Here is a 25,048-nt window from a genome sequence, read left to right as displayed (position 1 = left end):
GTCTTTCAGCACCCGTTTCCTTTCCGAGAAGCTCAGGCGCTCCACCCCGAGGGGGCAGAGGCCCCGGGGCCTGCCTGCTGCCCGGAGCACCACGCTCCGGCAGCGGGCTCCAGAGTGCGGGGCTGCGCTGCCACGGCGGTCCCACCCCCTCCTGCGTCCCCGCTCTCACCCCAGCGGCAGCCGTGAGACTGGACTCCTCTGTGACCCCTCCGTCAGGTCAGGCTCAGAACCTGTCAAACGTAAGCAGGCCTGGCTTAAAGCACGGTGACGCCCCTGGATGTGATGGCGACAGCAGGCACGCTCGGCCCCTTAGTTCTGTGTCCTCTAAGACCTCGGGCAGCTGCTCTCACTTGCCGCGTGCCAGTGCGCTGCAGGGACAGGCCGCGAAGCCAGCTCCCAGGAGGCCCAGCATCTCAGAGCTACCCAGGATACCGAAGGTCAGAAGGGAGGACGGTGGCGGCCGGCGGGCGGATGCGGCCCCCACCAGTGAGCAGCGTGTGGAGATCCCCAGCTCCTGCATCAGCCGGCTCACGGGCAGGGAGGGCCCCGGGCAGCCCAGCCACGGCGCCCGTGCAGAGGGCGAGCCCAGCAGCAGGGGCCCACAAGAGCCTGGCACACACTCAGGGGGTGGATCCCAGTCCCCCGCCACGCTGGGACCCTCAAAGGGGAAGGGTGTCAGCTCGACCTTCGAGAGCTTCAGGATCAATATTCCCGGGAACACGGCACATTCCGGCAGACTCTCTAACCCCGGCTTTTGTAACACGTTCCGGCCTGTCGACAATAAGGTGCAGAGGAAAGAGAACCCCGCTCCCCTCTTCTCCATCAGGAAGGCCAAGCAGCTCAAGAGCGAGATCTACGACCCCTTCGACCCCACAGGCTCTGACTCCGGTTCTGCCGGCAGCAGCCCCGAGCGCCTGGGCTCTGGCCTCCTGCCCTCTGAGATCACGCGCACCATCTCCATCAACAGCCCAAAGGCGCCGGCGCTGCAGACCGTGCGCTGTGTCACCTCCTACACGGTGGAAAAGGTCTTCGGGACGGAGCCTGAGTCCCCTCGCGGGTCCTCCGCCAGCGCACTCGAGCTCCGGGGCGAGGGGGCTGCCGAGGGTTCCTCCAACCTGGAGCGCGAGGGCCAGGGCGCAGCCTCCAGGGCGCAGAGGCCATCCCCCCCAGAGCCGTGGGAGGACAGGGACCAGCTGCCCTGCAGTACCTTCTTTGGCTCCGAGGAGCGGACGGTGACCTGCGTGACCGATGTAGAGCCGGGGGCACCACCCAGCCCAGGCGCCCCGCAGACAACTACCCACAGGGTCGTGGAGCTGAGGCCCCCATCCTGCTCCCGCTCCACATCCAGCTCCCGTGGCAGGAAGAAGGCCAAGAGGAAGCGGGCTGAGGCCAGGGAGCACAGGAGGACCCGCTCCGGCTCCCGCTCAGGTTCCCGCTCTGGGGAGAGGAGCTCACGGTCGGTGTCTCCACCGGTGGGTGAAGGGCACCCCAAGAGGCAGCAGCCCAAGGCCCGGGGCCGCAGGTCCTCCAGTGACCACTCCAGCAGCCACGAGCGAGCCAAGCGGAAGAAGGTGAAGGATGAGGGCAGGAGGAGGAGGAGGGACTCTTGGGGACGCGGCCGGCGGCGGTCACGGTCCCGGTCCCGCTCAGGCAGCCCCGGCAGCTCCTCCCATGAACGCAGGGAGAGCAGGAGGAGGAAGCGGAGGCGGTCGGGGTCCAGGTCTCGGGGGAGGGAGTGCTCCCCCCCCAGCAGTCTGGAGAGGGCCCGGAGGCACCGGCACACAAGGGAGCGGAGCCCCCGGGAGAGGAGCCCTCGGGAGCGCCCCCGCGTCAGGTGGAGCTCCCGGGAGCGGAGGAAGCGCAAGTCCGGGTCTCCACGGTCGCCGAGCACGGAGCACAGGTCCCGGGAGCACCAACGGCCTCGTTCCCATGAGAAGCGGCCGAGGCCTCGCTCTCCAGAGAGGAAGTTGGTGCCCCCTCCCCAGGAGGAGCAGAAGCCCGACAGGGAGCAGCCGGCCAAGCCACTGGTCTCCGTGGGAGCAGACGCCTCTCCAGCAGGGGCCGAGGCCCACAAGGAGGCCCCGGATGTGCCCGCGGAATGTCCACCCGAGGACCTTGATTACGGAGACTCTGTCGAGGCCGGGCACGTCTTTGAGGAGTTTTCAAGTGACGCTTTCTTCCTGCAGCTTGATGACATGAGCTCTCCGCCCTCCCCAGAGAGCACAGATTCCTCCCCAGAGCGAGACTTCCCACCCAATCCAATGGTGCCCCCAGCCAGCCAGCAGCAGGACCCTGCCCTGGTGGCTGTCATCAGACGAGAGGTGGCACTGATCCACGATGACGAGGCTGCGCAGCCCCTGCCCCAGGCACAGGGCCCCCAAGAGAAACCCTTGCTCCAGCAGGATGCTGCTGGGGCTGCCACGGCGCCTGGCACCCTGGGAAGCCAGGCTGGGGTCGGGGTGCCTGCGGGGAAGGAGGAAGGCGCCTCTCAGACCCCCTTGCTGCGGGCAAAAGCCCTAGTGAAGAGAGTCACCTGGAACCTGCAGGAAGCGGAGAGTGGTGTCCCTGCCGAGGAGCGAGGCCTGCGTGAGTAGGGTGGCAGGGTGGCCAGGGCAGCGTGTGAGGATGGGGGTGGCCCGGAGTGGCCACCAGTATGTGGGGGCGGTCTTCTCTCCCTGGGTGGTACATGGACCTCTTTGGTCACTTCAGTAGCGTGGGCCATGGGGCAGGGAGATGGCTGCAGCCTGGCCCGTGGTCCTTGCTGCTGGGATGCTTTTCTAGAATTTCCCAGCCAGGAAGCAGCCTGTGGCCCAGGGGTAACCACAGAGCACCCACCTCCCGTGTTGGTCCTCAGGGACGCCGCTCCACAGGCCTCAGAAGCTCCGGGAGGGGGCCTGGGAAACAGAAGACGTGGGGCCCTCGGTGGTGTTCCAGCAGGCATCCTTCTCTGAGCCACCTGCCCCTGGCTATGCACATGCAGAGTCTGGCTTCCCGGACGCCGAGCCCTCTCAGGTAGGTGCCTGGGCCGGAGGGACGTGGTCGTGTGCCGGGCCACACAGGCTGTGCCGGGCTGGGGCTGAGGGACTTCCCCCTCTGCCGGGGATCTTCCTGCCGGGAGCCTGAGATCTGTGCTGAGTGATCTGCATTTTTGCCCAGGTTTATACCCCCAACCTGCCCACCGCCCCGGCTCTCCCTTTGAGTCTCCCGCCCTACGTGCCAGCCAGCCAGCCCACGGTCCAGTTCACCCTGCAGGGGAGCCTCCCGCTGGCGAGCGGTGGGGTTGCGCAGAGCCCAGCCCCGGCGCCCACTGCCCCGACCATGGCTTCAGAGCCAGCCGGCCACGCCACTGTCGCTGGCAACTCCGAGGAGAGAGCAGCTGCTCCCAGGCCTGCCGCGGAGAAGGCCAAAACCGAGGAGGTGAGTGTCCGTCTTCCTTCCTCGGGGGCGGGCTCCTCTCCTTAAAGGGCGCCCCCAGGGCCAGGTGGTCACAGGTGTCCTTGTTCCCAGTACATGAAGAAGCTGCACACACAAGAGCGGGCGGTGGAGGAGGTGAAGCTGGCCATCAAGCCCTTCTATCAGAAGAGGGAGGTGACAAAGGACGAGTATAAGGACATTCTCCGCAAGGCAGTGCAGAAGGTGGGTGCGGGCGGGCGCTGCGCCCTGGTCAGGTGTCCCCGGGGGCGGGTCTGTGCTGTCTCCCGCTGATGCGGGCTCTGGAAGGTGCTCCAGCCCGGGGTTGTGCAGCCAGGCCTGGGGTAATGTTGGTGTGACCTGGCCACCAGGGGCCGGTTGTGTCCCGTCACCCTAGCTCATAGGTGCTCAGGAAGAGTACAGTGTGTGTGAGGGGATGGAACAGCATCCTTGTCACTCGTTAAATAGGCTGAGTGGCAGAGGGTAGTTAGCACGCCGAGCTTGCAGCCGGGAGGAAGACAGGACCCCGGGAGGTGGGCAGTTCTCAGGCCCAGGGTGTCAGGTTCAGATCTGGAGCCCACCGGCTGCACCACTCGGGCTTGGGGATGGACCCTCAGCAGTCGTGGGAGGCAGGTGGGCAGGTAGTGCTCTGTCCCTTGTGATGTGGACTCTGGGAGGGCCCATGATCACTATGGGGACATCTGAGTAAACTGTGCCTCCCCACCACCCCCTGCCCCCCAGATATGCCACAGCAAGAGCGGGGAGATCAACCCCGTGAAGGTGGCCAACCTGGTCAAGGCCTATGTGGACAAGTATAGGCACATGCGCAGACACAGGAGGGCTGAGGCCGGCGAGGAGGCACCCCCCCAGGGCACCGAGAGCTGAGCCGGGCACAGAGCAAGGGGGCACCAGTCCCCATCCCGGAGCCACTCTGTTGGGAGAGGCAGGAGCAGACAACTCTGGAGACAGCCATCACTCCTGTGTTCAGGGTTCCTGTGACCACACGTGGTCTGTGCCCCTGTCTTGCTCACAGTTCAAAACTGGACTTTTTTATATGTATATTATAGATACACACTGTTTCCATGGTGTTCTAATTTATCAAAAATGGATTATCTTTAGAAACTTCTTGATTGACTCAGTATTTGAAAGGTGAAGCCTTTGGGATCAGGAGGGGCCAGGGGAATGCAGGGGGGCTCCCCGACCCAGCTCACAGATGGCCTCATTTTATTTTCCATCCTATTAGGGGAAGGCTCTTCCCACGTTTTCTGTTTGATGTTCTGTAAATGACGTGGTTTGCTCCCTCCCATGGGGCAGAGCACGGTGTTGGTGGATCTGGAAGGCAGGAGAGCCCTGCACACGGCACAGAGTCGGCCATTCACGCGTCCCCCTCCCCAGCACACCTGGCAGGAGCAAACACCTGCTGTCCCCAGAGCATTTTGTATTCTGAGTAGAGTTTGTTGGCTCTGAAGCGTGTGGCCTGTTTCTTCATTACGAAGACAGAAAAGGACGGGTGTGTGGGCGGGTGAGGGGTGGTCACCTCCCTTCCGGGGCATGCGCGGGGAGCCTCGAAGTCTGGGGGGCCCCTTCTTGAGTTCCGGCCCCACCCCTCAGCCCGCCCCGGCTCAGGACACCAGCGCTGGTTTCTTGGCTTGCTTTTATTGGACTGCAGAGGGCGCTGGCGCTTAGGCGGGCTGTTCCACCTCCATGAGGAAGTGCTCCAGGGCCTCGTAGAGGCTGTTGCAGCTGGACAGGCAGAGGCCGAGGCTGCTGCTGTCCAGGGAGGACACGCCTTCTCGCTGCACGTACTCCAGGTGCGCCCGGCACAGCCACGGCTCCAGCTGTAGGGAGGAGGTCGTCAGGCCAGACGGGCTGGGCTGCCTGCGGCCCTGCCCACGGGACCCCGTGCCTCACCTTCACCAGGACCAGGCTCTTCTCCTTGGGCCTCCCAGCCGACAGGTCCTGCCCAAAGCCCAGGTAGATGGTGTAGTGCGGGGAGCGCCGACGCCGGCAAGCCCGGAACTCTACCAGCTCTGTAGGGCAGGGCTGTGGTGAGCAGGGCGAGGGCAGGAGAGGGGCGGGGGAGGGCAGCGGCCCCCGCCCCCGTCGGGTGCATCACTGACCTCGGAAGAAGGCGCTGAAGTCGAAGATGGGGGTGTCCTGGTTCCTTTGCAGCAGGCACGGGGGCGTGGAGGGGCTGGCGGAGCCCAGGGGCCCGCCCACCTCCCAGTAGACCTTGCATTTGCCCAGGCGCCGCGCCCACAGCCTGGGCCCCCGGAGCTCCAGCTGCAGGCCGGGGGCCACGTGCTGCAAGAGCTTCTCTGTGTAGTGAAGCTGCTTCTGGTCCGGGAGCTCGGCCGGGCTCGGGAAGGCCACGTGCTGGGGCTCTGCGGCCTCGGTGGCTGGGCTGGGGGACCCGTACAGAAACACAAAGCTCGGACGCCCCACGGTCTCCTGCAGCACTGTGCGGCCCTTGTACATGATGGTCACCTCCAGGGCCCCCGGGCTGGGCTCTGCCTGTGACCCGATCTGTGAGCGGCCGGGCCCGGCCACGACCTCACCTGCCGTCCGGATGCCAGGCGCCACCTCCCGTGGGGGCTGCCAGGGCTCCAGGGCTGGGGCCGGGCCTGCGTCTGGGGAGGAAGGCGGAAGCTGGCACCGGGTCCCCCAGCCCCTCCCTCTTTCACGCCCTGCGCCCAACTTCTCTCACCTGTCACCTGGGCCTGCTGCAGGGCCTGCAGCCTGGGGCTGGGGGCTGTCTCCACTGCCCTAGGCAGGTATGGCACAATGTTGGGGAGCGCTGGGCCTGAGGAGGGTGACCGAGGAAGCAGCTGTACTGGCCCAGCTGTGGCTGGCACTGTCTCTACTGGTTACCCGCCCCCCCTTCCCCTTTCTGCACAATGATTCTGCGGTCCTGCCTGCTCCTCCCCCTGGCACGGGGCCCTGCAAGGCAGAGCACTCCCACTCAACCCAGCGTCTCACCAGGGGCCTCCGGGGGGATCGGGTCCAACCCCCATGCAGCTTCCAGCAGATGGTCCTCCAGGCAGCTCTGCTCCAGAGCCTGGAGCAAGAGGTCCCCAGCATTGCCAGTGGGGCCCAAAGGGGAGCTGGGGGCACAGGGCTCAGAGCTCAGCCCGGGCCCCTGCCTCTCAGCAGCAGCTCCTGCCGGGCATGGCCTAGGGAGCCCACCCTGCAGGAGAAGGGCCAGCGTAAGCATCTCCTGGCTCCATCGAGGAGTGGAGACCCCCACCTGGGAGCCGGGAGGGCAGAGCAACCTTACCATCAAGGGTCGGACGTCTTCCGGGGCCTTCTCGTCCCCCTGGTTAGTGCCTGGGCCTTCTGAGGGAGAACTGGGATGAGACTCGGAAGTTGGGACACTGGGTGTGGATGCCCCCGACCCGCCCCCCACTAGTGCCAGTGGGCCACATAAGCTTTCCCCGCCCTCCCCAACCGGGCTCCAGCCTCTTCCAGGCCAGTTTTGGAAACCACAGATCTGCCCAGTGCAAAGTCCCAACGTGTGCTGGCACCGTGGCTCCGCCCTGGACGACCTGCCTCCTGCGGGCTCCTCACCTCTCCACCCCAGCGCGGAGCTGAGCGCGTACACCTTATGCGGGTCGGTGGGGTCCCCCGAGTTGTCTTGCAGCATCACAAAGCGCTGGGTGCTGTGCAGCGCACAGCGGAAGTTGGTTTTCCAGCTGGCGCGGAGCGGGCCTTCGGAAGCCAGCTGGTCACTTCCGCCGTTGCTGGGCGGCCACCTGCCGCGGGCCACGGCCCAGGCCTGGGGTCAGGGGGAAGAAGGTGTGAGCTTGGGGGCGCGGGCCGGGGCCTGGGCCGGCCCTCCCTTCTGGCTGGAGCCCCACCTTGAAGATGCGCGCGTCGGCCTCGCCCAGGTCCTTCCGGGCGAAGTGCTTCCAAGGCACGCGAAAGCGCGTGCGGGCCGCGTCCAGCCACCGCAGGCCTTCGTAGCGGCCGCTGCCGACCTCCCCCAGAAGCCAGTCCGCGAACCGCGGGCGCGGGGGCCCCCTGCGGGCGGAGGACCGGCGGGGTCAGGGCGCGGCCGGCAGGGTGGCGTGGCCGCGCACCCTGGCGGTGGGGCAGGCGCTCACCTTTCGGGAGCCGCGGCCATGACTCCCTCCGAAGCCCTGGGCGGAGGGGGCGGGGGGCGGTGCTGGGAGGGGTGGGCACGGGTGACAGGGGCTCCCCGCGTGTCACCGAAGATGTCGCAGGCGTGGCCCCGTTGTCAAGGTGTTGGGACCACAGACGCGGGGGGAGGGCTGATGGCCACGACGTCGCCAAGGCGTGGGATTCTTGCCGGCGGTGGCCGTGCTGTGACCACAAATGTGCGGGATCCGAGCAGCCGCACGCATGAAGTCACAGGTGTGGAGCCAGAGCCCAGACGCGGCGCGAGGGCTCTGGCGGGACCCTGCGGAGACACGACGGGACGGCCGCTCGCGGGGGGCGGGGAGGGGGGCGCGCCCGGGACGCCAGGAAAGCGAAACCGCCGGCGGCGGGAAAGCGAAACCGCGGGCGGCGGGAAAGCGAAACCTAAACCTTCGTGGGGTTGGGGGGGGGGGGGGGGCCTCCGCCGGCAGCGCCCCCACCTCTCAGTCCCGACCCGACTCCCCCGGCCGGACCCTCCCCGTCGCCGCGCCGCGCTGCTCGCCCCACACGTACCTGGGCGCCGGGTCACCGGGGCGGGCGGGTTCGTCTTCCCGGGAGGCCGGGAACCAGCGCTTTTATGGAGGCGAGGCGGGGGCGGGCCGGGGGCGGGCCTGGCGGGGGGCGGGGGGAGAGGGCTGCAGGTGCAGCCGAGGAAGTCACGTGCTCTGGACGACGGTGCCCCAGGTCCCTCGCGCCAGCTCCTGGGTGCGGGCGGGCGGGCGGGGGTCGCAGAGGGGCGGCGGGAGGGGCCGGCCCTGCGGGGCCCAGTCACTCCTCTCCCTCAAGGCGCCTCCCGCACATGCCGCCGGCCGGGGGCCCCTGGCGACTAGCGGAGGGGCTGGGGGGAGGCGCTGGGGAACCTCACACGAAACCCGGCCCTTCTTTTCTCAAGGAAAAGTGGGCAAAGGGAGACAGCGTGGGGCATGTGGCAGCTGTACGGCTTGGAGTCTTGATGGGAATTGTTCAGACAAGAGCACTCGAGTGCCCTTGAGAAGACATTTGCAAAGAGATTCGTGATGACTTTTCATTAGGAAAAACACTGACGATCCAGAGACAGTGTGGTGGCTGTCAGAGAGGAAGTCCTGCCGGCGGTCCTCCCCTGGGGAGGCCAGTAGAGGGGGCCCTGTCCCTTACTCCGTGGCTCTGGTTCCCCTCGGCCTCTGATTGTAGCCGGCGGCCCCACCTGCCATGCTGGCCCACGGCCTGGGCCTGCTGCCCGCTCCCAGCTCCTGTCACCCCAGGCAAGCCTCTGCTCGGAGCCACACGTCACAGCCCAGACGCCAGGGCCAAGTGCCTCAGAGCACGGTGCTTGCTTTCTGCACCAAACCTCACCGCAACACTGGCTGTGACCCCCTGGAAGGTCCCCAGGGACCTTGCTCTCCAAAATGAGTTCCTGAGGGCGGCTCCTCAGTTTCCCCAAGGCCAAGAATCTGCATGTCGTGTCGGGAGGGGGGATCCACAGCGCAGGGTGCCCCCCCCCTCCAGCGCGGTTAGACCAGGAGAGGAACTGGCCACCAGCTGGCACCGGCCCGGGAAGCCCCTTGGCTGGCAGGCACAGCAGGTGGTTTACGGGAAGCGGCCTGGCCCGGCAGGCAGGGGCCGGGGACGTCCCAGCAGCTGGGCCGCGCCGTCACCTCCCACCGGCGGCAGCTCCAGGGGGACCCTGCGCGCCCCGGCCGCCCATCGACTTTGGCGCAGCCGAGCTTGGAAATCGTCGCTTTATTGTGCAGTGGGGGCGGGCGAGCAGCCCAGCCGACCTCAGGGTGGGCCAGCGAGGGACGCAGGGAGCCCAGCTACACGTAGGTGGAGCTGGCGTCGTCGCGGGAACCCCCGCCCGGGCCCTCGGCCTCGGCCTCGGCCTCGGCCTCGGCCTCGTCACTGCTGTCCTCGCTGCCAGAGTCGGCAGCGCCGGCCGCGTCCGAGGCGGGCGTGTTGAGGACCACCACGTCGGCCTCGGCCCCGATGTCCTCGCCAAACCACACGGCTTTGTAGCCGCCCTCGGGCCGCCGCTCCTTGGTCAGGATGGACCTCACAGCCGCGGGGCCACCCCCATCCCGGGCCACCTCGGGGGACTCGGAGGCAGAGTCCAGGGACTGGAGGCTGGGGGGCTCCGGGGGCGCAGGCTCCGGGGCCACAGCCGGGGTGGGGGCAGGTGAGGGGCTGGGAGCCGGTGCCCAGTTGGACTCTTGGGGAGCATGGAAGGCCTGGTTGTCAAAGCCCGAGAGCTGGGGGTGCTGGTGCTCCTGGGGAGGGGACAGGGGCAGCCAGGACATCAACCAGGACCCCAGGCCTGGGCTGGGCCCCAGCCCTGGTGCCCTCCCCAGAGACAAGGATCCAGGCTCTCGTCCTTCCTTTCTCTGCCTTTTTTGGCCTCCTCCCCGTTCCGTGGGCTACGGTGTCTGCACCCTGTGTCTCCTCGCCTCCCTCTCCTGCCCCTTTTCCGTCTTCCTCTGTCCCCCTCTCCATCTTTCTGTGGCTCGGTCCTCACCTGCACAGCCCTGTCTCCTTGTCTTTCTCTGTCCCTGTCTCCCTCTTCCCCTGTCCCTGTCCTGTCTGCTCCCCCAAGGCCCCCGGGGCCTCACCTGAGCTTTACCAGAGCAGCACTTGAACCGGTGGCCATAATGCTTATGGACGAGGATCAGGAGGGCGATCAGAGTCAGAACCAGCAGCGCGCCCAGCACCCCGCCCAGGGCCGCCATCTCCACGGTGGAGAAGCGCTGGTCCTCAGTGTGGCTGACACCTGGCTTGCTGTCCCCTGCCGTGCTGCCTCCTCCAGGCTCTGGAGTCCCTGCAGCACCGACAGCCACTTACCATTGGCGCCACCGGCACTTCCCAGCCTGCACCAGGCTCTGGACGCCTCGAGCACGAGCCGGGCTTGGCGTCCTCCCAGAGCTGCGGTTCTGGGGAGTGGGTGCTACTGACACCCCAACTAAGGGGCTGTGTGTTCCCAGGGGCCCTGGGGGGGGGGGCAGGCTGCTGAAGGGAGGCAAGGGAGCTGGGGATCCGTGCCCACTGGCTCCAAGGGGAAGGCAGGGGCCTAGCACCCTAGGAAGGCGGTTGAAGGCAGTGCTGGGGCCTGGAATTGCGGGGCTCCTCGATCCCAAATCTGGCTTCTGCCCCACCCTCCACACACCTTCCCAGTTTACCTTGTTGGGGCCCCCGAACCCGTCTCTGCCCGGACCAGAGCAGACTCCCTTGCGGCCTATGGTCGGCATGGTCCTGCCGGGCCAACCTGGGGTGGAGCCTCCCTGCTGTTATTCCCAGGACCACTCACAGTATGAGTCAGGGGGCATCCGGGTGACTCTAGGGCAACCGGGAGGTGCTACCTGAGGGCTGGGGGGCCCCGCTGGGCCCGGGGGACATCGGCTGAGAGGTTCTTGGCTTCAGCGTCTGTGTTGAGCCCCCGCTGGGTGAGGCTGGTGGGAGGGAGGTGCCAGTTCCCACACTGGGGGGCCTCCCAGGCGTAGATGAGGCAGGTGGCCTCAGAGTTGTGCCCGAGGGAGGGTGCGGGCCGGTGCTCCACCCAGAACGGGTCGTGGAGGACCCCTGAGAGGGCCCCGGGGGCCTGGGGGCTTCCGCAGTGGTGGTTCTGCTCGATGTTCCTCCAGCCTCTGGGGATGTGGGGGGCTCTGGGGGGCCTGGGGGACCTGGGGGCCAGGGGCAGGATGCGGGCTTGCCTCTGCGCCCAGCGTGCCTGCCTCAGGGAAGGCACCGCCCTGGCTGTGGCAGAAAGCCCCCCCTCCCGCCGCTGAGCCGTCACCTGGGTCCCCCAGAGGCTCACCTGTGGGGGTGGGCGCCTCCTCTTGTAGGACCTGTATTTCCACCACTGTGCTTGCCCCACTTGCGGTCACTGTGTTCGTGGCCTCAACCTGGGGCAGAGAGGGGGCTCGTCTCTCGTAGGCCCCCCCTTAATCCCTGCCCCTCGGAGACGTCCCCTTGCCCTTACCTCTGCATAGAAGACCCCCTCGTCTGCCAGCAGGGCAGCGGTCACCACGGTCTCGCCATCCATCCGGAAGTTGGTGTTATTGGTGATACGATAGGTGATGGCAGAGTCGAAGTCCTGGACACTGTCCCAGTGAGTCCTGGGCCCGGGCTGCCCCCACTGCCCCCCAGCCCACCCGCAGAGGGGCTGCCGCCTACCGGGAACTCAGGGTCCCAGGCCCAGATCCTCAGAGGCTGGGAGGGGGAGGCCGCGTCCCTGACCGGGACGCCTGCGCCAGAGCCGAGAGCCACGGTGCCGCGGTACCGGCTCTCAGGGAACTGGAGCAGGCTCCCGTTGGCATTTCGGGCCTCGATCGTGACCCGGGTCACCGAGTAGCGGGCGTGGTCGGCCTGCTCGCCCTAGGGGTGGGGGAGGCCGCGGTGACCAGCAGGTTCTGGAGGGGCGGGCGCCGCAGCCTGGAGCTCGGGAGGGGCGCTCGGAGGCCTGGCCGGGGGCCCACCTTGACCAGCAGAGTGAAGGTCTTTGGGCTGCGGACGGCCCCGGTCATGGTGAGGTTGCCCGAGTCAGCGTCTATGGCAAACGTGCCGTCGTCTCGTTCTGTGAGGGTGGTGGCAGCGTCTGGCCTCTCGGTGCCTCTGGAGGCCTGAGGTCTAGAGTCCCAGCTGGCTCTGCCCACCCGGCAGGTGCCCCTGGGGCTTCCTCCGCCCATGGTGGGGATGGGGTCCCGGACGTTGTGTGGGGACAGAAGCAGGGCTGTGGCGCACACTCACCACTCACGATGCTATAGAGGATGCTCTGGTTGATGCCCCGGTCCCCGTCCACGGCATAGATGGGCCCAGGACGCAGGGTGAGGGGGCCTTGCTGTGGGGACGGGGACAGGAGGAGGCACCGTGGGGCTGGTGTGACGGCCCTAGCTCGCCCCCTCCCGCTCCCCTCAAGGGGGCAGCTGGTCGGCTCTCACGACTGCTGACCACACCCTCTGGGACCGGCCAGTTCTGATCGGATTGATCCGAACAGCTCGAGTTTGGAGAGGGAGCACAGGCGCGGGACAGGCAGAGGTCACACAGGGTCTGGGCTCGGGGATCCTCCGTACGGCGGGAGGCCCTGGAGCCCGGGTCCAGGTCCCGCTGCCCTCCGCTGCCTCAAGGTGACTCTCGGGGCCCAGAGGGGACAGTCAACCGGCCAGAGAGGCGGCTGCCCCCTGGAGCACCGCCGCCGTGGCCCCTCCAAGCCACCACCCTCTGGGTCCCCGGGGGCTGTCTGGCTCCGCCCCAGGACAGCTGAGCCTGCGCCCTCCCTCCAAGGTCAGAGAGGACGTTCACGTCTCCCCATCCCGGGTTGGGTGCGACCGGCTTTCGAAGGGATGTCCACATAAAAACGACAACCAAACTTGGCACCCAGGCCACTCCCCCGATGCCCATTCTGCCCCTCCCTGCCCCCAGTACCAGCGTGTGCCCTGTGGGGACAGCCCCGTGGTACTCGGCTTGGATGCAGACGTGAGAGTCTGAATAGGCACAGGGCAGGAACCAGGGGGGCCGAAGGTCAGCAGGCTGCACCTCCAGGATCACGGTGGCCGTGGCCGTGTGGCTGGGTGCTGCGTTCTGCTCCTGTGTGTCCTGCAACAGCCGAACCCGGCCGGGTGAGGCCCGGGAGCCCCGGGCTGGGGGCGGCTCAGGTGGGGGCTTGAGTGCCCAGGCCTGCTTACCCGCACCAGCAGCTGAAAGGTCATGTTCTGACACTGGTAGAAGTCCAGGGACCGGTCCAGCCGCAGAGCGGGGAGGTTGGTGCCCACCAAGGAGAAGAAGTTACTGGCGCCCTGGGGAGGTGGGAGGGGGATGGGGCTCAGCCTGAGACCCTGGGAGGACCCGGGGCGGGGCCGGGGCCGAAGGGAGGGTGTGGGGCTGGTGCGGAGGCGGGGGACACTGACCGGGGTCACCTCCTGGAGGGTATAGAACAAGATGTCACTCTTGTCGGGATCGTGGGCCTCCAGCTTGGTCTCAGGGACGACGATGGTGTTCACTTTAGTCTCCTGGGGGCACGGAGGGGGAGTGGTCCAGCTGTACCCCTGCCCCCCCCATGGACTGATCTCTGAGGCCAAGCCATGGCCACTAGCTCTCTGCTGTCCGGCCCCTCACCCCTGGCTCCCCTCACTCACCTCAGAGACATTCTCAACCTTGGTCACAAAGGGGAACACGGGTGCATTGTCATTGATGTCCAACACAAACACAAACACCCTCAGCAGGGTCACCTAGGGGGACAGGGTGGCGGTCAGCTTCCTCCCTGCAGGTCCCCACCCCAGCGGAGGGCCGCTCTGATGGCCTGGGGTACGGTTCACAGGGACTGCGGACGGACAGCAGGAAGCGACTACTGAGCACAGGAGGTGGTGAGTACCCTGGAGAAAAGTAACCGGGCACGGGTAGGCGGGGCAGGAGGGTGGCCAGCAAAATCCCAAATGAGAGCGATGGTGAAGCAGTCGAGTTGCCTCGGGAATAATTCTCAAAGGAAAAGGAAAACAGAAAGGAGAACACACAGGTTGAAAGAGGCTTAAGAGGGAGCGCGCGACTCTTGATCTCGGGGCCGTGAGTTCAAGCCCCACGTTGGGCATAGAGACTACTTAAATAAATAAATAAACTTTAACAAGAAAGAAAGAGGGAGGGAGGGAAGAAGGGAGGAAAGAGTCCTGAGACACAGAGCAGCCAGTCTCATTAGGTGGCCACCCTGGGGTCTTGACTCAACAAACTGGGAAAGACCCCCACTGTGGGGAGAGGCGGACATCGGGGGTCTTGTGATGCTGAGAAGTTTCTACTTTTTCCAGGTGACAACAATGTGACGGTCGTGTCTAAGAAGGGTCCTTGTCTTTCAGAGACTCGTCCTGAGATACTTGTGGGTGGTGTGCCATGATGTCTGTGGGGGACACCCACAGGCCTCGAGGACAGGGAGAGAGGACAGTGGTTCCTGTAAGCTGACAGGTGCATGGGGCTGGGGTTGCAGCTTAGAATAGACTGGTCAAGAGATGGTGAGAGAGGCAGGCAGGTGCACATCCGGGGAGAGGGCACAGGGCCAGCTGGAGCGGGGTCGGGGTCCATGCACCCAGCCTTGCCCACCGCACAACGCACTTGGCCTTGGCTCTAAGTGAGAAAGCAGCCGGGGGCGTCCAGGGCAGGGATGGGCCGCTTGCTTGATCAGATCGTCCTGCCACGATGAGACTGGACTGGGGTGGCCAAGGCCGAGAGGGGAGCGAGCAGACCAGTTGTCAGTTGGAAGTTTCTAGAAAGGAGATGCTGGTGGCCAAGGGTCTGGTCAGCTTAGAGTCCAGCTTGAGGCAGAGTGACCAGATTTGCTGCTAGACGTGAGGGGGGAGTGGGGGAGCGAGGGAACCAGCAGGGCGAGGCTCCTCCCGTGTTGGGGGGTGGGGGTCTGGAGCCCAGGGCAGCGTCTGGGCTGGAGGAAGTGTGGGCGCCAAGCCGGGAGTGACTCTTGAAAACATGCCACAGGGCGAGGTCACCAGGGAGTGGCCCTGGACCAGGCAGAGTGCTCTGATGTCACAGGGTCAGGGTGGCAGCACAGGGTGGGATGGGGGGGACTCACCACGGTGTCACCTCTTCTGCACTCCAGCTGTGCCTGCAGCATCGTGTGTTCCTGGGGGGGGGGGCAGGGGGGGACAGACAGGTGTCAGAGATCACCTGCCCCGCTGATCGCAGCGCGCTGGCCCCGCTTCACAAGCGAGGAGACAGGCCGAGAGGGGCAGGCGCTCACCCGGGGGCCCCAGCATCAGTGCTAAGTCCAGAGGTCACTCAGCGCCCCCAAGGGCCCCACGCCCCCTGGGGTCTGTGCTCCACGAAGCCTTGAGGCCCAAGAGGGCTGGGTCATTGCCTGGCGGGCACAGAACCCTCAGGACTCCCGGGCAGACTGACACCCAAAGACCCTGGAAAAGCCGTTCTCCGGGGAGCGGGGGGGGGGGGGGGGGGGAGTGTGGGTGCCCGCACAGGTCCTGTGGAGGGAGAGCCCCCCAGCTTCCCCCGCGGGGGTGCCCCGCCTAGGCCCGCCATCCACACCTCATAGTCAGGAGTCACATTGAGGAACAGCTGAGTCCCCTGGATCCGAAACGCCAAGGGGGTGGATGAGGGTCCGAGGGTCACCTGCTGGCCTTCAGGGACATAGATGTCAGCCAGGGGCTCGCTCTGATTCGTGTTCTCCGGGACTTCGAAGTAGGTGTTGCTCACAGAGCAGACTGGAGAGTGGGAGAGGAGGGGTCAGTGCCCTCCCGCCACCCACCTGCTGCCCAGCTCCACCGCCACCGCCCCGCAGGTACCCTGGGCCTGGGCCGTGGCCACGAGCAGCAGCAGCAGCAGGGCCCAAGCCCCCATCTCGGCGGCCGTCCACCAGCGGGACCCTCTGAGCCGCTGGTGCTGGTGCCTTCTCAGGCTGGGCGACCTTCGCCCCTGCCAGGCACCGCCCCACGTTATGATCCTTTACAAGCCACCGGCCTCCACCAAGGGGGCTCTCGCCGGCCGCCTGGCCCGGCCCGGCCCGTGGCCAGGAGGGGAGACCTGGTGGTTGCCCAGCTGGGCCACGTGTGGGGGCCCACGGGGGCTCAACTCACAGACGCCAAGGTGGGAGGCGGAAGTCGCTCAGAGAGCTGATCAGGGCACCGTGGGCCTGGCGGGGTGGGGTGGGGTGGCTGGGGGTATGCCTGGGGGGGCAGAAGCTGGGGCAGGGCGTTAGAGCCTGGAGGAGTGGGGACTGGGGCGGGGCCTCAGCCCTGGCTCCTGTGTCTGCTGTGCCCACCCCCCGGGCCTGCTGTCCCTCTGCTGGACGCTTCTGCCCAAATCATCTGGGAGCCAGCTTCAGGGCCCAGGTGCTCCCGGCAGGACCACCCTCTTCCCACACCAACCACCTAGGTCTGGAAAGAAAAGGTTGTTTGTGTCCGGGGTTACCCCTGCCTGTCTTGGAAACAAGCCATTCTCCAAGGGGGGCTGGGCAGGGCCACCGTGATGGCGATGGCAGCAGGCAGCTGGGGGCTCCTGGGGGGCAACCCAGCTCCCCATGGGCTCTGGAGCTTGACAAAGAGGGGGTCCTGGCAAGGCTCCCGGGCCCAGGCACCCGACTGCCCTACCCCCAAGGGCCCCCCCAAGCTCTCAGCAGCTGGGGAGAGGCCACTGGATGGGAACAGGAAAGGGGCTGCCGTGACTGTGGCGGTCGTGGGCCTTCGGGTCTCTAGGCCTTTGCTCTGCTGCTGCTGCACTGGGGGCTCCTGGCGCCTCTGCCTGCACTGGGAGGGCCTCCATGGCTTCCAGCGACCCCAGCACCACTTGGGGTGTCATCACCGTCCCCATTCCACAGGCTCAGAGTGGTCAAGCCACTTGTCTGGGGCCACAGAGCTCGGACCAGGAGCCAAGACGTACGCTTGGGTCTCTCTCTGCCTCTCTGGAGTGGACTCCTGAACCCCTAGGTGACACTCCTGTCACTCTCCGTGCCCCCTCGGACTGCCTCCACCACCTGCCCGGCACACTGACCGCAGGGCCCTGGGGCCGGGGCTGGAAGACATCCTGGGCCCCCCACCCACCCAGGGCCCCTGAGTGTGCGGTAGATGACAGGGGTGCAGACTGTCTCTGGGGAGCTCGGTCAACGGGACAGGAGAGATAAGGCAGGTGAGGCGCCCTGCTGGCTTCCCAGGTTTAAAGGGCAGCTGGGTGTGGCTGCAGCCCCAGAACCTGTGGGCAGGGTCCTTCCGCCCTGCAGGGCTGCCTTGATGGCACAGAGACGGCGCACTGAGTGAGCTCATGGGGCCGGTGTCTGAATTCCTCCTTTATTGGTGACAGGTGCAACCCCTCCTCCTCCCGCTCCACCCCTCCCTGGCCTGGGCTCCAGGGTGCTCCCCTCGCAGACAGAGGGGAGGCTCCTTCTTCCTCAGGGCCTCATCCGTGACATCTCAGCAGGAGGCACCGCCGGCTGTGAAAATGCGGCCCCAGACCCGGGTCCAGGAGGCAGCTGGGGAGACCAGGCCTCATCCAGGGGTTCCCTCAGGGGCATCCTGTGGAGACAGCCAGGTGAGGGGCTGGACGCTGCCACCCATCTGGCCAGACTGTGCCTCCTCTGGTCACCAGCTCTTTTTCCTTCCCAGACTCCCCCCCCCCCCCCACCCCTGCCTGTCCAGTTCCTGCTGTGGATCTAGGGTGCCGCAGGGGACCAGGGGGAGGGGCTGGGGCAGAAGCTTGTGGGTGGATGGGGGGGTGACGGGCTGGTGGTGGCAGCTGGGGCCAGGACGGGGCTGGGGCGGGGAGGTGGGGGGGGGCTGGGGGGGGGGGCTGGTGGCGCTCACCAGGCCTGCAGGGCGGGCGAGTGGGGCCACTGCAGGCAGAAGCGGCCCTCAGACGACTTGGTCCAGCTCGTGCCGTTCTGTGTGTCCAGCTCGCTGCCCCCCAGCCAAGTCGGAATTAGTCCTGGAGCTGGGGGGCGCCGCCCCCGCGCCCCTCCCTCGGCCCCGGCCCCGGCCCCTCACCTGCGCCCCCTCACCCCGCGGCCCCCCCTCCCCGCGGCCCCGGCCCCTCACCTGCGCTTCCCCACCAGGCCCTGCAGCAGTCGCTGCAGACGCGCGCTCTCCCGCAGGCGGCTGAGCTCGCTGGTGAACGTCCCATCCGAGTGGCGCGGGGCCCTGGGGAGGGACGGCGGGGCCGCGGGCCAGGTCAGGGCCGGGCGGGGGCGGGGCGGGGTCCGAGGGGCGGGCGCGGGCGCGGGCTCACCTGGGGGGCGCGGGGCGCGCGGCGGAGCCCGGCAGCAGCAGCGGCGGCAGCAGCAGCAGCAGCAGGGGCCGCATGGCCGTGGTGGGCGCGCAGGGGGTGCCGAGCGCTGCCGCCGCCGCCGCCCGGCCCCGGCCGCCCCTTTATAGTGTCCGAAGCGGGGCGGGCCGGGGGCGCTCGGCACCGCCCCGGCTCCGCGCAGCCCGGCCGCGCCCCCATCGATCGCGCCGGAAGGTCAGGGCCGCCCCCCCAGCTGTCGCCCCGGCTGGTCCGCCCGCCCTCAGCGCCGCGTCGGCGCCCCTCGGCCGGCTGGGGATGTGGGGGGGAGGGGGGGCGGGCCTGCATGAGGAACGGCGGGAGCAAAGCCTCAGAGCCTCGCCCCGACGCGCTTCCGAGGCGCGGCGGGGGCCGGGCACCACCCTCGGGGCGCAGAGGGGCGCGGGGTGGGGGGCGGCACGAGGGCGGAGGCCGGGACCAGGGGGCGTCCACCCGAAGCGCGGACTCCGCTGGAGAGGCCCAGGCCGGCTGCAGGCCGAGCTGGGGTCGAGCCCCCCCCACCCCCACCCGGGGCGCCCTGCATTTGAACTTTCGGAGGACAGACAGGAGGTGGAGGTGCGGAAAGGGGACACAAGAAAGACGGCAGCTGGGTGACTCCTGCTCCATCGCTTCGGGTTTAGGTCCGGTTCGGCTTCTAGAACCAGGACTGCTGACATCCGTGAACATAAATTAGGAGTCCAGTAAATGGACTTATAATAAACTAGTAGTTCTTGCGTTAGACTTTACACTTTTTTTTTTTTTAAGATTTGATTTTTAAGTAATCTCCACACCAAGGTGAGGCTCAAACTCAACCCTGAGGTCAAGAGTGGTGTGCCACCAAGGGAGCCGGCCAAGCTTCACATTCATTTAAAAATATTGGGGCGCCTGGGTGGCGCAGTCGGTTGAGCGTCCGACTTCAGCCAGGTCACGATCTCGCGGTCTGAGTTTGAGCCCCGAGTCGGGCTCTGGGCTGACGGCTCGGAGCCTGGAGCCTGTTTCCGATTCTGTGTCTCCCTCTCTCTCTGCCCCTCCCCCGTTCATGCTCTGTCTCTCTCTGTCCCAAAAATAAATTAAAAAAAAAAACAAACCAAAAAACGTTGAAGAAAAAAAAAAAAAGTTAGTAGAGGGGCGCCTGGGGCTCAGTCCACTAAGCCACCGACTTCGGCTCAGGTCATGATCTCAAGGTCCATGAGTTCCAGCCCCAAGTCTGGTTCCGTGCTGACAGCTCAGAGCCTGGAGCCTGCTTCGGATTCTGTGTTTCCCTCTCTCTCGGCCCCTCCCCTGCTCACAACTCTCTCTCTCTCTCTCTCTCTCTCTTTCAAAAATAAACATTAAAAAATTTAAGAAAAATAATTAGTAGACTTTTTAAAAGAGCAGTTCGAGGGTTACAGAAAAACTGATCAGAAAGTATGGAGCAGACCCAGGCCCGGCCTCCCTGCCCCCAACATCCTGCGGGACAACCGACGAGCGTCCCGGTCCAAACATTAGCTCTGATGGCCTGTCACATAATTTACTTTAGCGCTCATCCCAGTGTGTAAACGAGGGTTTTCGCAGATGCACGATGAGTGCATCCAAGTCTGGACTGTCCTGGCTTCAGTGCCCCTAATTCCTTGTGCCCCAGCTGCTCGTCCTTCAGTCCCCAGTCCCTGAACTTTGCGCCGACCCCACTGTCCTATTCCCTGGTGTGGACGCACCACAGCTAACCCACCCACCTACCAAAGGACACATTGGTCGCTCCCAAGGGTTGGCAGTTATGAACAAAGCTGTGATAACCGTGTTCAGGCTTTTGTGTGGACGTCAATTTCCAGCTCTTTGGGATAAATACAAAGCGCGTGATTGTTGGATGGGATGGTCAGTTTTGTAAGAAACTGCCAGACTTTCCCAACGCACCGATCCGCGCTCCTCCCGGCCCCGAACGAGACGCACATCCTTGGTGCCGGCGTTTGGGTTTTGGGCCATTGTGACGGTATGTAGTGATAGCTGCTTTCTTTACACGTGTTTTTAAGCAGCTGCTGTGGCTTATTCCTGCACGAAGTCGGCCGATTAAAATGCCCTGTGCTTTCACACCGTTCACAGGTCAGTCATGTCCACGGGAACATGCCCACTCCCGACACTGGTGTCAGTCAGACTTCTCAGCACCTCAAACACTCAAGCTCCCGGGGAATAGCTTCATAAGAAAAATGTGCCCGTTTATCAAAAGTACACTAAAATTGAAGTTTACAAAATCTACAGCAAAATTAAAGTGCAGTAAAAAAATGAATTTTGGCACAAGTACTGGCCCATGTAACCACCACCACAGTCGGGACACAACACCTGCTCTCCGTCACCCCAAAGGCTTCCCTCCCGCTGCACCTCTGGGGTCACATCCTCGGCCCTGAGCGCCTCTGGTCACAGCTTCACGAAGTCACAAGCAGTCACTGGCTCAGAGGGACAGACGGAGGGTGCGGCCAGGGAGAGGCTGCGTCTGTGCTGCTCCCGTCACAGGATATTTGTTTCTACCGCCTTCTCTGCCGCCCAGGGTTTCTCCAGGGACGGCCCCTCCCTGTGCCCTCCCACACCTGCTGTGCGGCGGTTTGTCCCGCGTGGGTGGAGACTCGCCACCGAGACACCCCTGCCTATGCCACCGCGCCCGGACTCAGGAAGGAGGAGGCCTAAGAAACGTGGCACTGCCTCAAGCTTCGCTTCCCATTCTGTGCTCTACTTTGAAACAACATGCGATACAGGCCACGACTGCAAAATGCCACCTTTTTAAAAAGATTTTAAAAAGGTTTTTTAAATTTTTATCTTACATTGATTTATTTTTTGAGAGACATAGAGAGACAGAGCACAAGTTGGGAGGGGCAGAGAGACGAGGAGACACAGAATCCGAAGCAGGATCCAGGCTCCGAGCTGTCAGCACAGAGCCCGACGCGGGGCTCGAACCCACGAACCGTGAGATCATGACCTGAGCCAAAGTCGGACGCTCAACCGACTGAGCCACCCAGGCACCCCAGGATTTTTAAAAGTTTTAAGTCATCTCCATCCCCAATGTGGGGGCTCAAGCTCACAACCCCAAGATCAAGTGTTGCACCAGCCAGGTGCCCTGCAAAGTGCCACTCCCAGCCCACAGGTTTCAGGGAGCACCCCTCCCCCCACCCCGGGTCCCCAGCATTTCACTCTCAGCTGAGTCCTTGTTACAAACGCACAGAGATGTCGCTTACATGAACAGCCATTCAAAGCCCCAGATCGGACATCACTCTGTTCAGAGATCCTCATAATGGCCAAGTTCAGGGTCCAGGATTCGCAGGAAGAGGAAGCTTCATTTTCCCGGGGTGAGTGTAGGAGGCAGTGCGTTCCAGGCTGGAAACGTAGCTCAGTGTGACACCGTTTCATGCCCTGAATAAGCAAAGAGCAGAAAGCAAGCTCGACTCCTTTTTTGGGGGTTTTGTTTTAACCAAGATTTAAATGTCAATTTCAAGTTAATTGTATCTACCGTTGGTTCTCATTAGGGGCGTTGTAGGAAAGCACTGAAGAGAATCCTCTCTCAAAGCTACACTCCTCTACTCTTCCCTGCCTTCCCTCGGCCACACAACTGCACCGTGGAACCTGACTCAGGTGCCGGCTTCATACTTTCAGGCTATCAGCCTGGTGCTCGCAGCGATATCACGTAACCTTATTTTAGTCTTAATGAACATACCCTCTTAAGGACTAGGGGAAAAACAACTTGCTTTTATTATTACAGAGAATTAAAACCACACAAAAGTAGAATAGTATAATGAACTCTTCTGCACCATTGCTCAGCGTCGATCATTTATGACCAATCTTACCTACCCCTACTTTCTCTGTTCTCAAATGAATTTTGGAGCCGAATTTGTATCATTCTCAGAAACCGCATCGTTCATCTATAAGGATTTCAGTATATATCTCAAAAAGATAAGGACTGCGGTCTGCTCTCCCCACAGATCACCCAGGAAACCTGCTGGTCAGACAGAGCTGGGTTATCGAGCGCCTGGCAAGGACGGACAGTAGCTGACAGTCTTAGTAATGATTTTAAAGGAGGTATGAAAGTGAAGTGGTTATGGGGATTCAGGATAAGGCTCAATTGCTTTAAAACGGGTCTTTCAAAGCAGGGATCTGGTGGGGACTACAAAAGGGTCGTGAATGGTTTAGGGTTGGTGAACACAGGGAGGCAACAGTCCTAATATTAATGAGGTGGAACTTAGAGTATTTTGTTACATTTTTGTCTCCTGTGCAAGATAAGACATCTCCCATATATCACCTCCCAAAGCTTCGTTATTTCAAGTCCCAAACGAGACCTGGAATTTATGTTGTGTGTGACGTGACGTAGTAATTTCATTTTCGTCTGGATGGCTGTCCAGTTGCCCAGCATCAGTTATCACAAAGGCCATCCTTTCTCCGCTGCCCTTCGATGCGTTTTATTTGTAAGTCACCCGTCTGCATATGCTCAGGTCTACTTCTGGGCTCTCTGCCATGTGCCAGCGGCCAAATCTCACTCCTGCAGCCTCTCAGGTGTGATGCCTTAATTATTCACCATCTGAATCACAGTAACCGTTTAAGTCTTACTGTCTAATACATCAAATTCTGTCCCTGTTTTGCTTCAAGGATGTCTGAGCTATTGTGACCGTCTGTATTTCCATTTAAACTTCAGGGCAACTTGTCAGGTTCTACAAGAAGATACTGCCAGGGGGTTGATCGGAACTGCATCACACTTAGATCAACTTCAGGAGGGCATCAAACTGTGGTTTTGGGTCACATCTCCTCAATTACTAATAATGTTGAGCATCATTTCATGTGCTTCTTGGCCATTTATGTACCTTCCTTGGAGAAATGTCCGTTAAGTCCTTTGCTGATTTTAAAATTGGGTTGTCATTTTGCTACTGAGTTCTAAGAGTTCTTTATATATTCTGGATACTAGGCTCATCAGCTATGTGATCTGTGGATATTTTCTCCCATTCTGAGTTTCCTTTTCATTCTCTTGACAGTGTCCTTTGATGCACAAAAGATGTTAAGTTTAGGGGCACCTGGGTGGCTCAGTCGGTTGGGCATCCGACTTTGGCTCAGGTCATGATCTCACAGTTCATGAGTTCGAGCCCCGTGTCAGGCTCTGTGCGGACAGCTCAGAGCCTGGAGCCTGCTTCGGATTCTGTGTCTCCCTGTCTCTCTGCCTCATTTCCACTCATGCTCTGTCTCTGTCTTAAAAATAAATAAAACATTAAAAAAAAAAGATGTTAAGTTTATGAAATCCAATTGTCTACTTGTTTGCTTTGTGCTTTTGCTGTTAGGATTAAGAAACCATTGCCAGGGGCGCCTGGGTGGCTCAGTCGGTTGAGCGTCCAACTTCAGCTCAGGTCACGATCTCACGGTTCGTGAGTTCGAGCCCCGCATCAGGCTCTGGGCTGATGGCTCAGAGCCTGGAGCCTGCTTCCGATTCTGTGTCTCCCTCTCTCTCTGCCCCTCCCCCATTCATGCTCTGTCTCTCTCTGTCTCAAAAATAAATAAACATTAAAAAAAAATTAAAAAAAAAAAACCATTGCCAAATTCAAAGTCATGAAGATTTCCCCCTATATTTGCTTCTAACAGTTCTATAGTTTTAGATCATATATTTAAATCTTTGATCCATTTTGAGTTATTTTGTGTGTGTGGTGTGAGGTAGGGGTTCAACTCCACTGTTTTGCATGTGGGCGGCCAGTTGTCCCAACACCATGTGGAAGAAACTCTTCTTCCCCCAGTGAACAATCTTACACTCTTGTTGGAAACAAATTGATTATAAATGTGGGGGTCTACATCTCAATTCTCAACCCTATTCCATTGATCTATAAGAAATCAAAACCGTACTGGTTTGATTCCTGTAGCTTTGTAGTAAGTTTTGAAATCAGGAGCAGTTGAGTCCTACAACTTTGCTTTTCTTTCTCAAGATTGTCTTGGTTATTTGTGGTTCCTTACATACAACTGCATATGAATTTAGGAGTGACTTTTCCATTTCTGTAAAAAGGGGGCCCTTGGGGTTTTGATAGGGAGCATATCAAATCCGTATGTTGGTTTGGAGAGAAAGGCCATCTTAACGACATGGAGTCTACCAAGCCACGCGCATTGGATTTACTCATTCTTGTCTTTAATCTCCACCCCCCCCCCCCCACACACACACACACACCGGCAATGTTTTGTAGCTTTCGGTGAACACATCTTTCACCTTCGTGGTTAAATTTCTTTCTAAGTATTTTCTTCTTTTTGATGCTGTTGCAAGTGAATTATTTTCTTCATTTCATTTTTGGTTTGTTGCTAGTGTATAGAAGTATAACTGTTTTTTATACGTCGATATCATATCCCACAACTTTGCTGGATTTATTTATTAGTCGTAACAGGCTGAGGCTGAGGGTGAGGGTGAGGGTTTTGTTTTGTTAGATTTTCTATACATTAGATCATGTCATCGGCACAGAGAAATCGTTTACTTTTTCCTTTCCAATCTTGGATACGTTTTCTCTCTTTTTCTTGCCTAATTGTTCGGGTAGAACTTCCAGAACATGATACAGAGAAGCAGAAGTGGGTGTCCTTGTCTTATTCTTGATCCTAGGGGAAACGCTTTCCATCTCTCACTATTGAGTCCGATGTTCGTTGTGGGTTTTTCAAAGATGTCCTTTATCATTTCGGGAGGTTTCTTTCTATTCGTAGTTTATGGAGTCTTTTTATCATAAAAGGGTATTGGGTTTCATCAAATGCTTTTTCTACATCGGTTGAGATTACTAAATGGATTTCCACCCTC

At 62.3% G+C, this 25,048-nt stretch overlaps 4 protein-coding genes across 12 annotated transcripts in view; 1 reads left to right on the top strand and 3 right to left on the bottom strand.

Annotated features, from left to right (window-relative positions):
- PHRF1 (PHD and ring finger domains 1) overlaps nt 1-4,879 on the top strand; it is a 30,925-nt gene extending 26,046 nt beyond the window's left edge. For all 7 annotated transcript variants that reach the window (XM_058690128.1, XM_058690123.1, XM_058690126.1 and 4 more), the window contains 5 exons: nt 10-2,586; nt 2,855-3,012; nt 3,157-3,417; nt 3,508-3,636; nt 4,153-4,879. In XM_058690128.1, the coding sequence (XP_058546111.1) occupies nt 10-2,586; nt 2,855-3,012; nt 3,157-3,417; nt 3,508-3,636; nt 4,153-4,296 (3,269 nt within the window). In that variant the 3' untranslated portion in view covers nt 4,297-4,879. The remainder of the gene's footprint in view (nt 1-9; nt 2,587-2,854; nt 3,013-3,156; nt 3,418-3,507; nt 3,637-4,152) is intronic.
- A 169-nt stretch (nt 4,880-5,048) lies between these two features.
- On the bottom strand, nt 5,049-8,194 carry IRF7 (interferon regulatory factor 7). Of its 2 annotated transcripts, none has more exons than XM_058690132.1 (10): nt 8,083-8,194; nt 7,515-7,831; nt 7,269-7,431; nt 6,979-7,186; nt 6,689-6,747; nt 6,391-6,598; nt 6,119-6,214; nt 5,532-6,041; nt 5,323-5,441; nt 5,049-5,249 (listed from the first exon to the last, which is right to left on the bottom strand). In XM_058690132.1, exons 2-10 carry the CDS (start codon nt 7,532-7,534, stop codon nt 5,094-5,096), a joined length of 1,539 nt encoding a protein of 512 aa, XP_058546115.1. In that variant the 5' UTR covers nt 7,535-7,831; nt 8,083-8,194; the 3' UTR covers nt 5,049-5,093. The 2 variants fall into 2 exon arrangements, with proteins under 2 accessions (XP_058546115.1, XP_058546116.1); XM_058690133.1 differs by having other exon boundaries at nt 6,689-6,744.
- A 1,079-nt stretch (nt 8,195-9,273) lies between these two features.
- On the bottom strand, nt 9,274-15,966 carry CDHR5 (cadherin related family member 5). 2 transcript variants are annotated; one of them, XM_058690130.1, is made up of 15 exons: nt 15,825-15,965; nt 15,568-15,743; nt 15,101-15,151; nt 13,668-13,760; nt 13,440-13,541; nt 13,218-13,328; nt 12,958-13,128; nt 12,283-12,373; nt 12,012-12,109; nt 11,710-11,910; nt 11,516-11,629; nt 11,351-11,438; nt 10,896-11,207; nt 10,152-10,357; nt 9,274-9,812 (listed from the first exon to the last, which is right to left on the bottom strand). In XM_058690130.1, the coding sequence occupies exons 1-15, from the start codon at nt 15,877-15,879 to the stop codon at nt 9,363-9,365; spliced, it is 2,319 nt and encodes a 772-aa protein (XP_058546113.1). In that variant the 5' UTR covers nt 15,880-15,965; the 3' UTR covers nt 9,274-9,362. The 2 variants fall into 2 exon arrangements, with proteins under 2 accessions (XP_058546113.1, XP_058546114.1); XM_058690131.1 differs by lacking the exon at nt 10,896-11,207 and having other exon boundaries at nt 15,825-15,966.
- An 821-nt stretch (nt 15,967-16,787) lies between these two features.
- SCT (secretin) lies at nt 16,788-18,504 on the bottom strand. The gene is made up of 4 exons (XM_058690749.1): nt 18,256-18,504; nt 18,066-18,167; nt 17,835-17,927; nt 16,788-17,546 (listed from the first exon to the last, which is right to left on the bottom strand). Exons 1-4 carry the CDS (start codon nt 18,327-18,329, stop codon nt 17,423-17,425), a joined length of 393 nt encoding a protein of 130 aa, XP_058546732.1. The 5' UTR covers nt 18,330-18,504; the 3' UTR covers nt 16,788-17,422.
- Between the last annotated feature and the right edge of the window lie 6,544 nt (nt 18,505-25,048).

The sequence above is a fragment of the Neofelis nebulosa genome, chromosome 10 (assembly GCF_028018385.1).
Source record: "Neofelis nebulosa isolate mNeoNeb1 chromosome 10, mNeoNeb1.pri, whole genome shotgun sequence".
In the NCBI taxonomy this organism is placed as follows: Eukaryota; Metazoa; Chordata; class Mammalia; order Carnivora; family Felidae; genus Neofelis; species Neofelis nebulosa.
The sequence above is the reverse complement of the archived record's forward strand: the minus strand, read 5'-3'. Positions and strand labels throughout refer to the sequence as shown.

Coding starts and splice junctions, on each gene's coding strand:
- IRF7 (XM_058690132.1), bottom strand. CDS start 7,534: ATGGCCGCGGCTCCCGAAAG. Junction 6,042..6,118: donor GCAGCAGGCCCAGGTGACAG/GTGAGAGAAGTT, acceptor CTTCCTCCCCAG/ACGCAGGCCCGGCCCCAGCC. Junction 5,442..5,531: donor CTTCAGCGCCTTCTTCCGAG/GTCAGTGATGCA, acceptor CCTGCCCTACAG/AGCTGGTAGAGTTCCGGGCT.
- CDHR5 (XM_058690130.1), bottom strand. CDS start 15,879: ATGGGGGCTTGGGCCCTGCTGCTGCTGCTGCTCGTGGCCACGGCCCAG. Junction 13,329..13,439: donor CCCTCCAGGAGGTGACCCCG/GTCAGTGTCCCC, acceptor CCACCTCCCCAG/GGCGCCAGTAACTTCTTCTC. Junction 11,439..11,515: donor AGGGGGTCTTCTATGCAGAG/GTAAGGGCAAGG, acceptor TCTCTGCCCCAG/GTTGAGGCCACGAACACAGT.
- SCT (XM_058690749.1), bottom strand. CDS start 18,329: ATGCGGCCCCTGCTGCTGCTGCTGCTGCCGCCGCTGCTGCTGCCGGGC. Junction 18,168..18,255: donor GCGCGCCCCGCGCCCCCCAG/GTGAGCCCGCGC, acceptor GTCCCTCCCCAG/GGCCCCGCGCCACTCGGATG. Junction 17,547..17,834: donor TCGCCCGCCCTGCAGGCCTG/GTGAGCGCCACC, acceptor CTGTCTCCACAG/GATGCCCCTGAGGGAACCCC.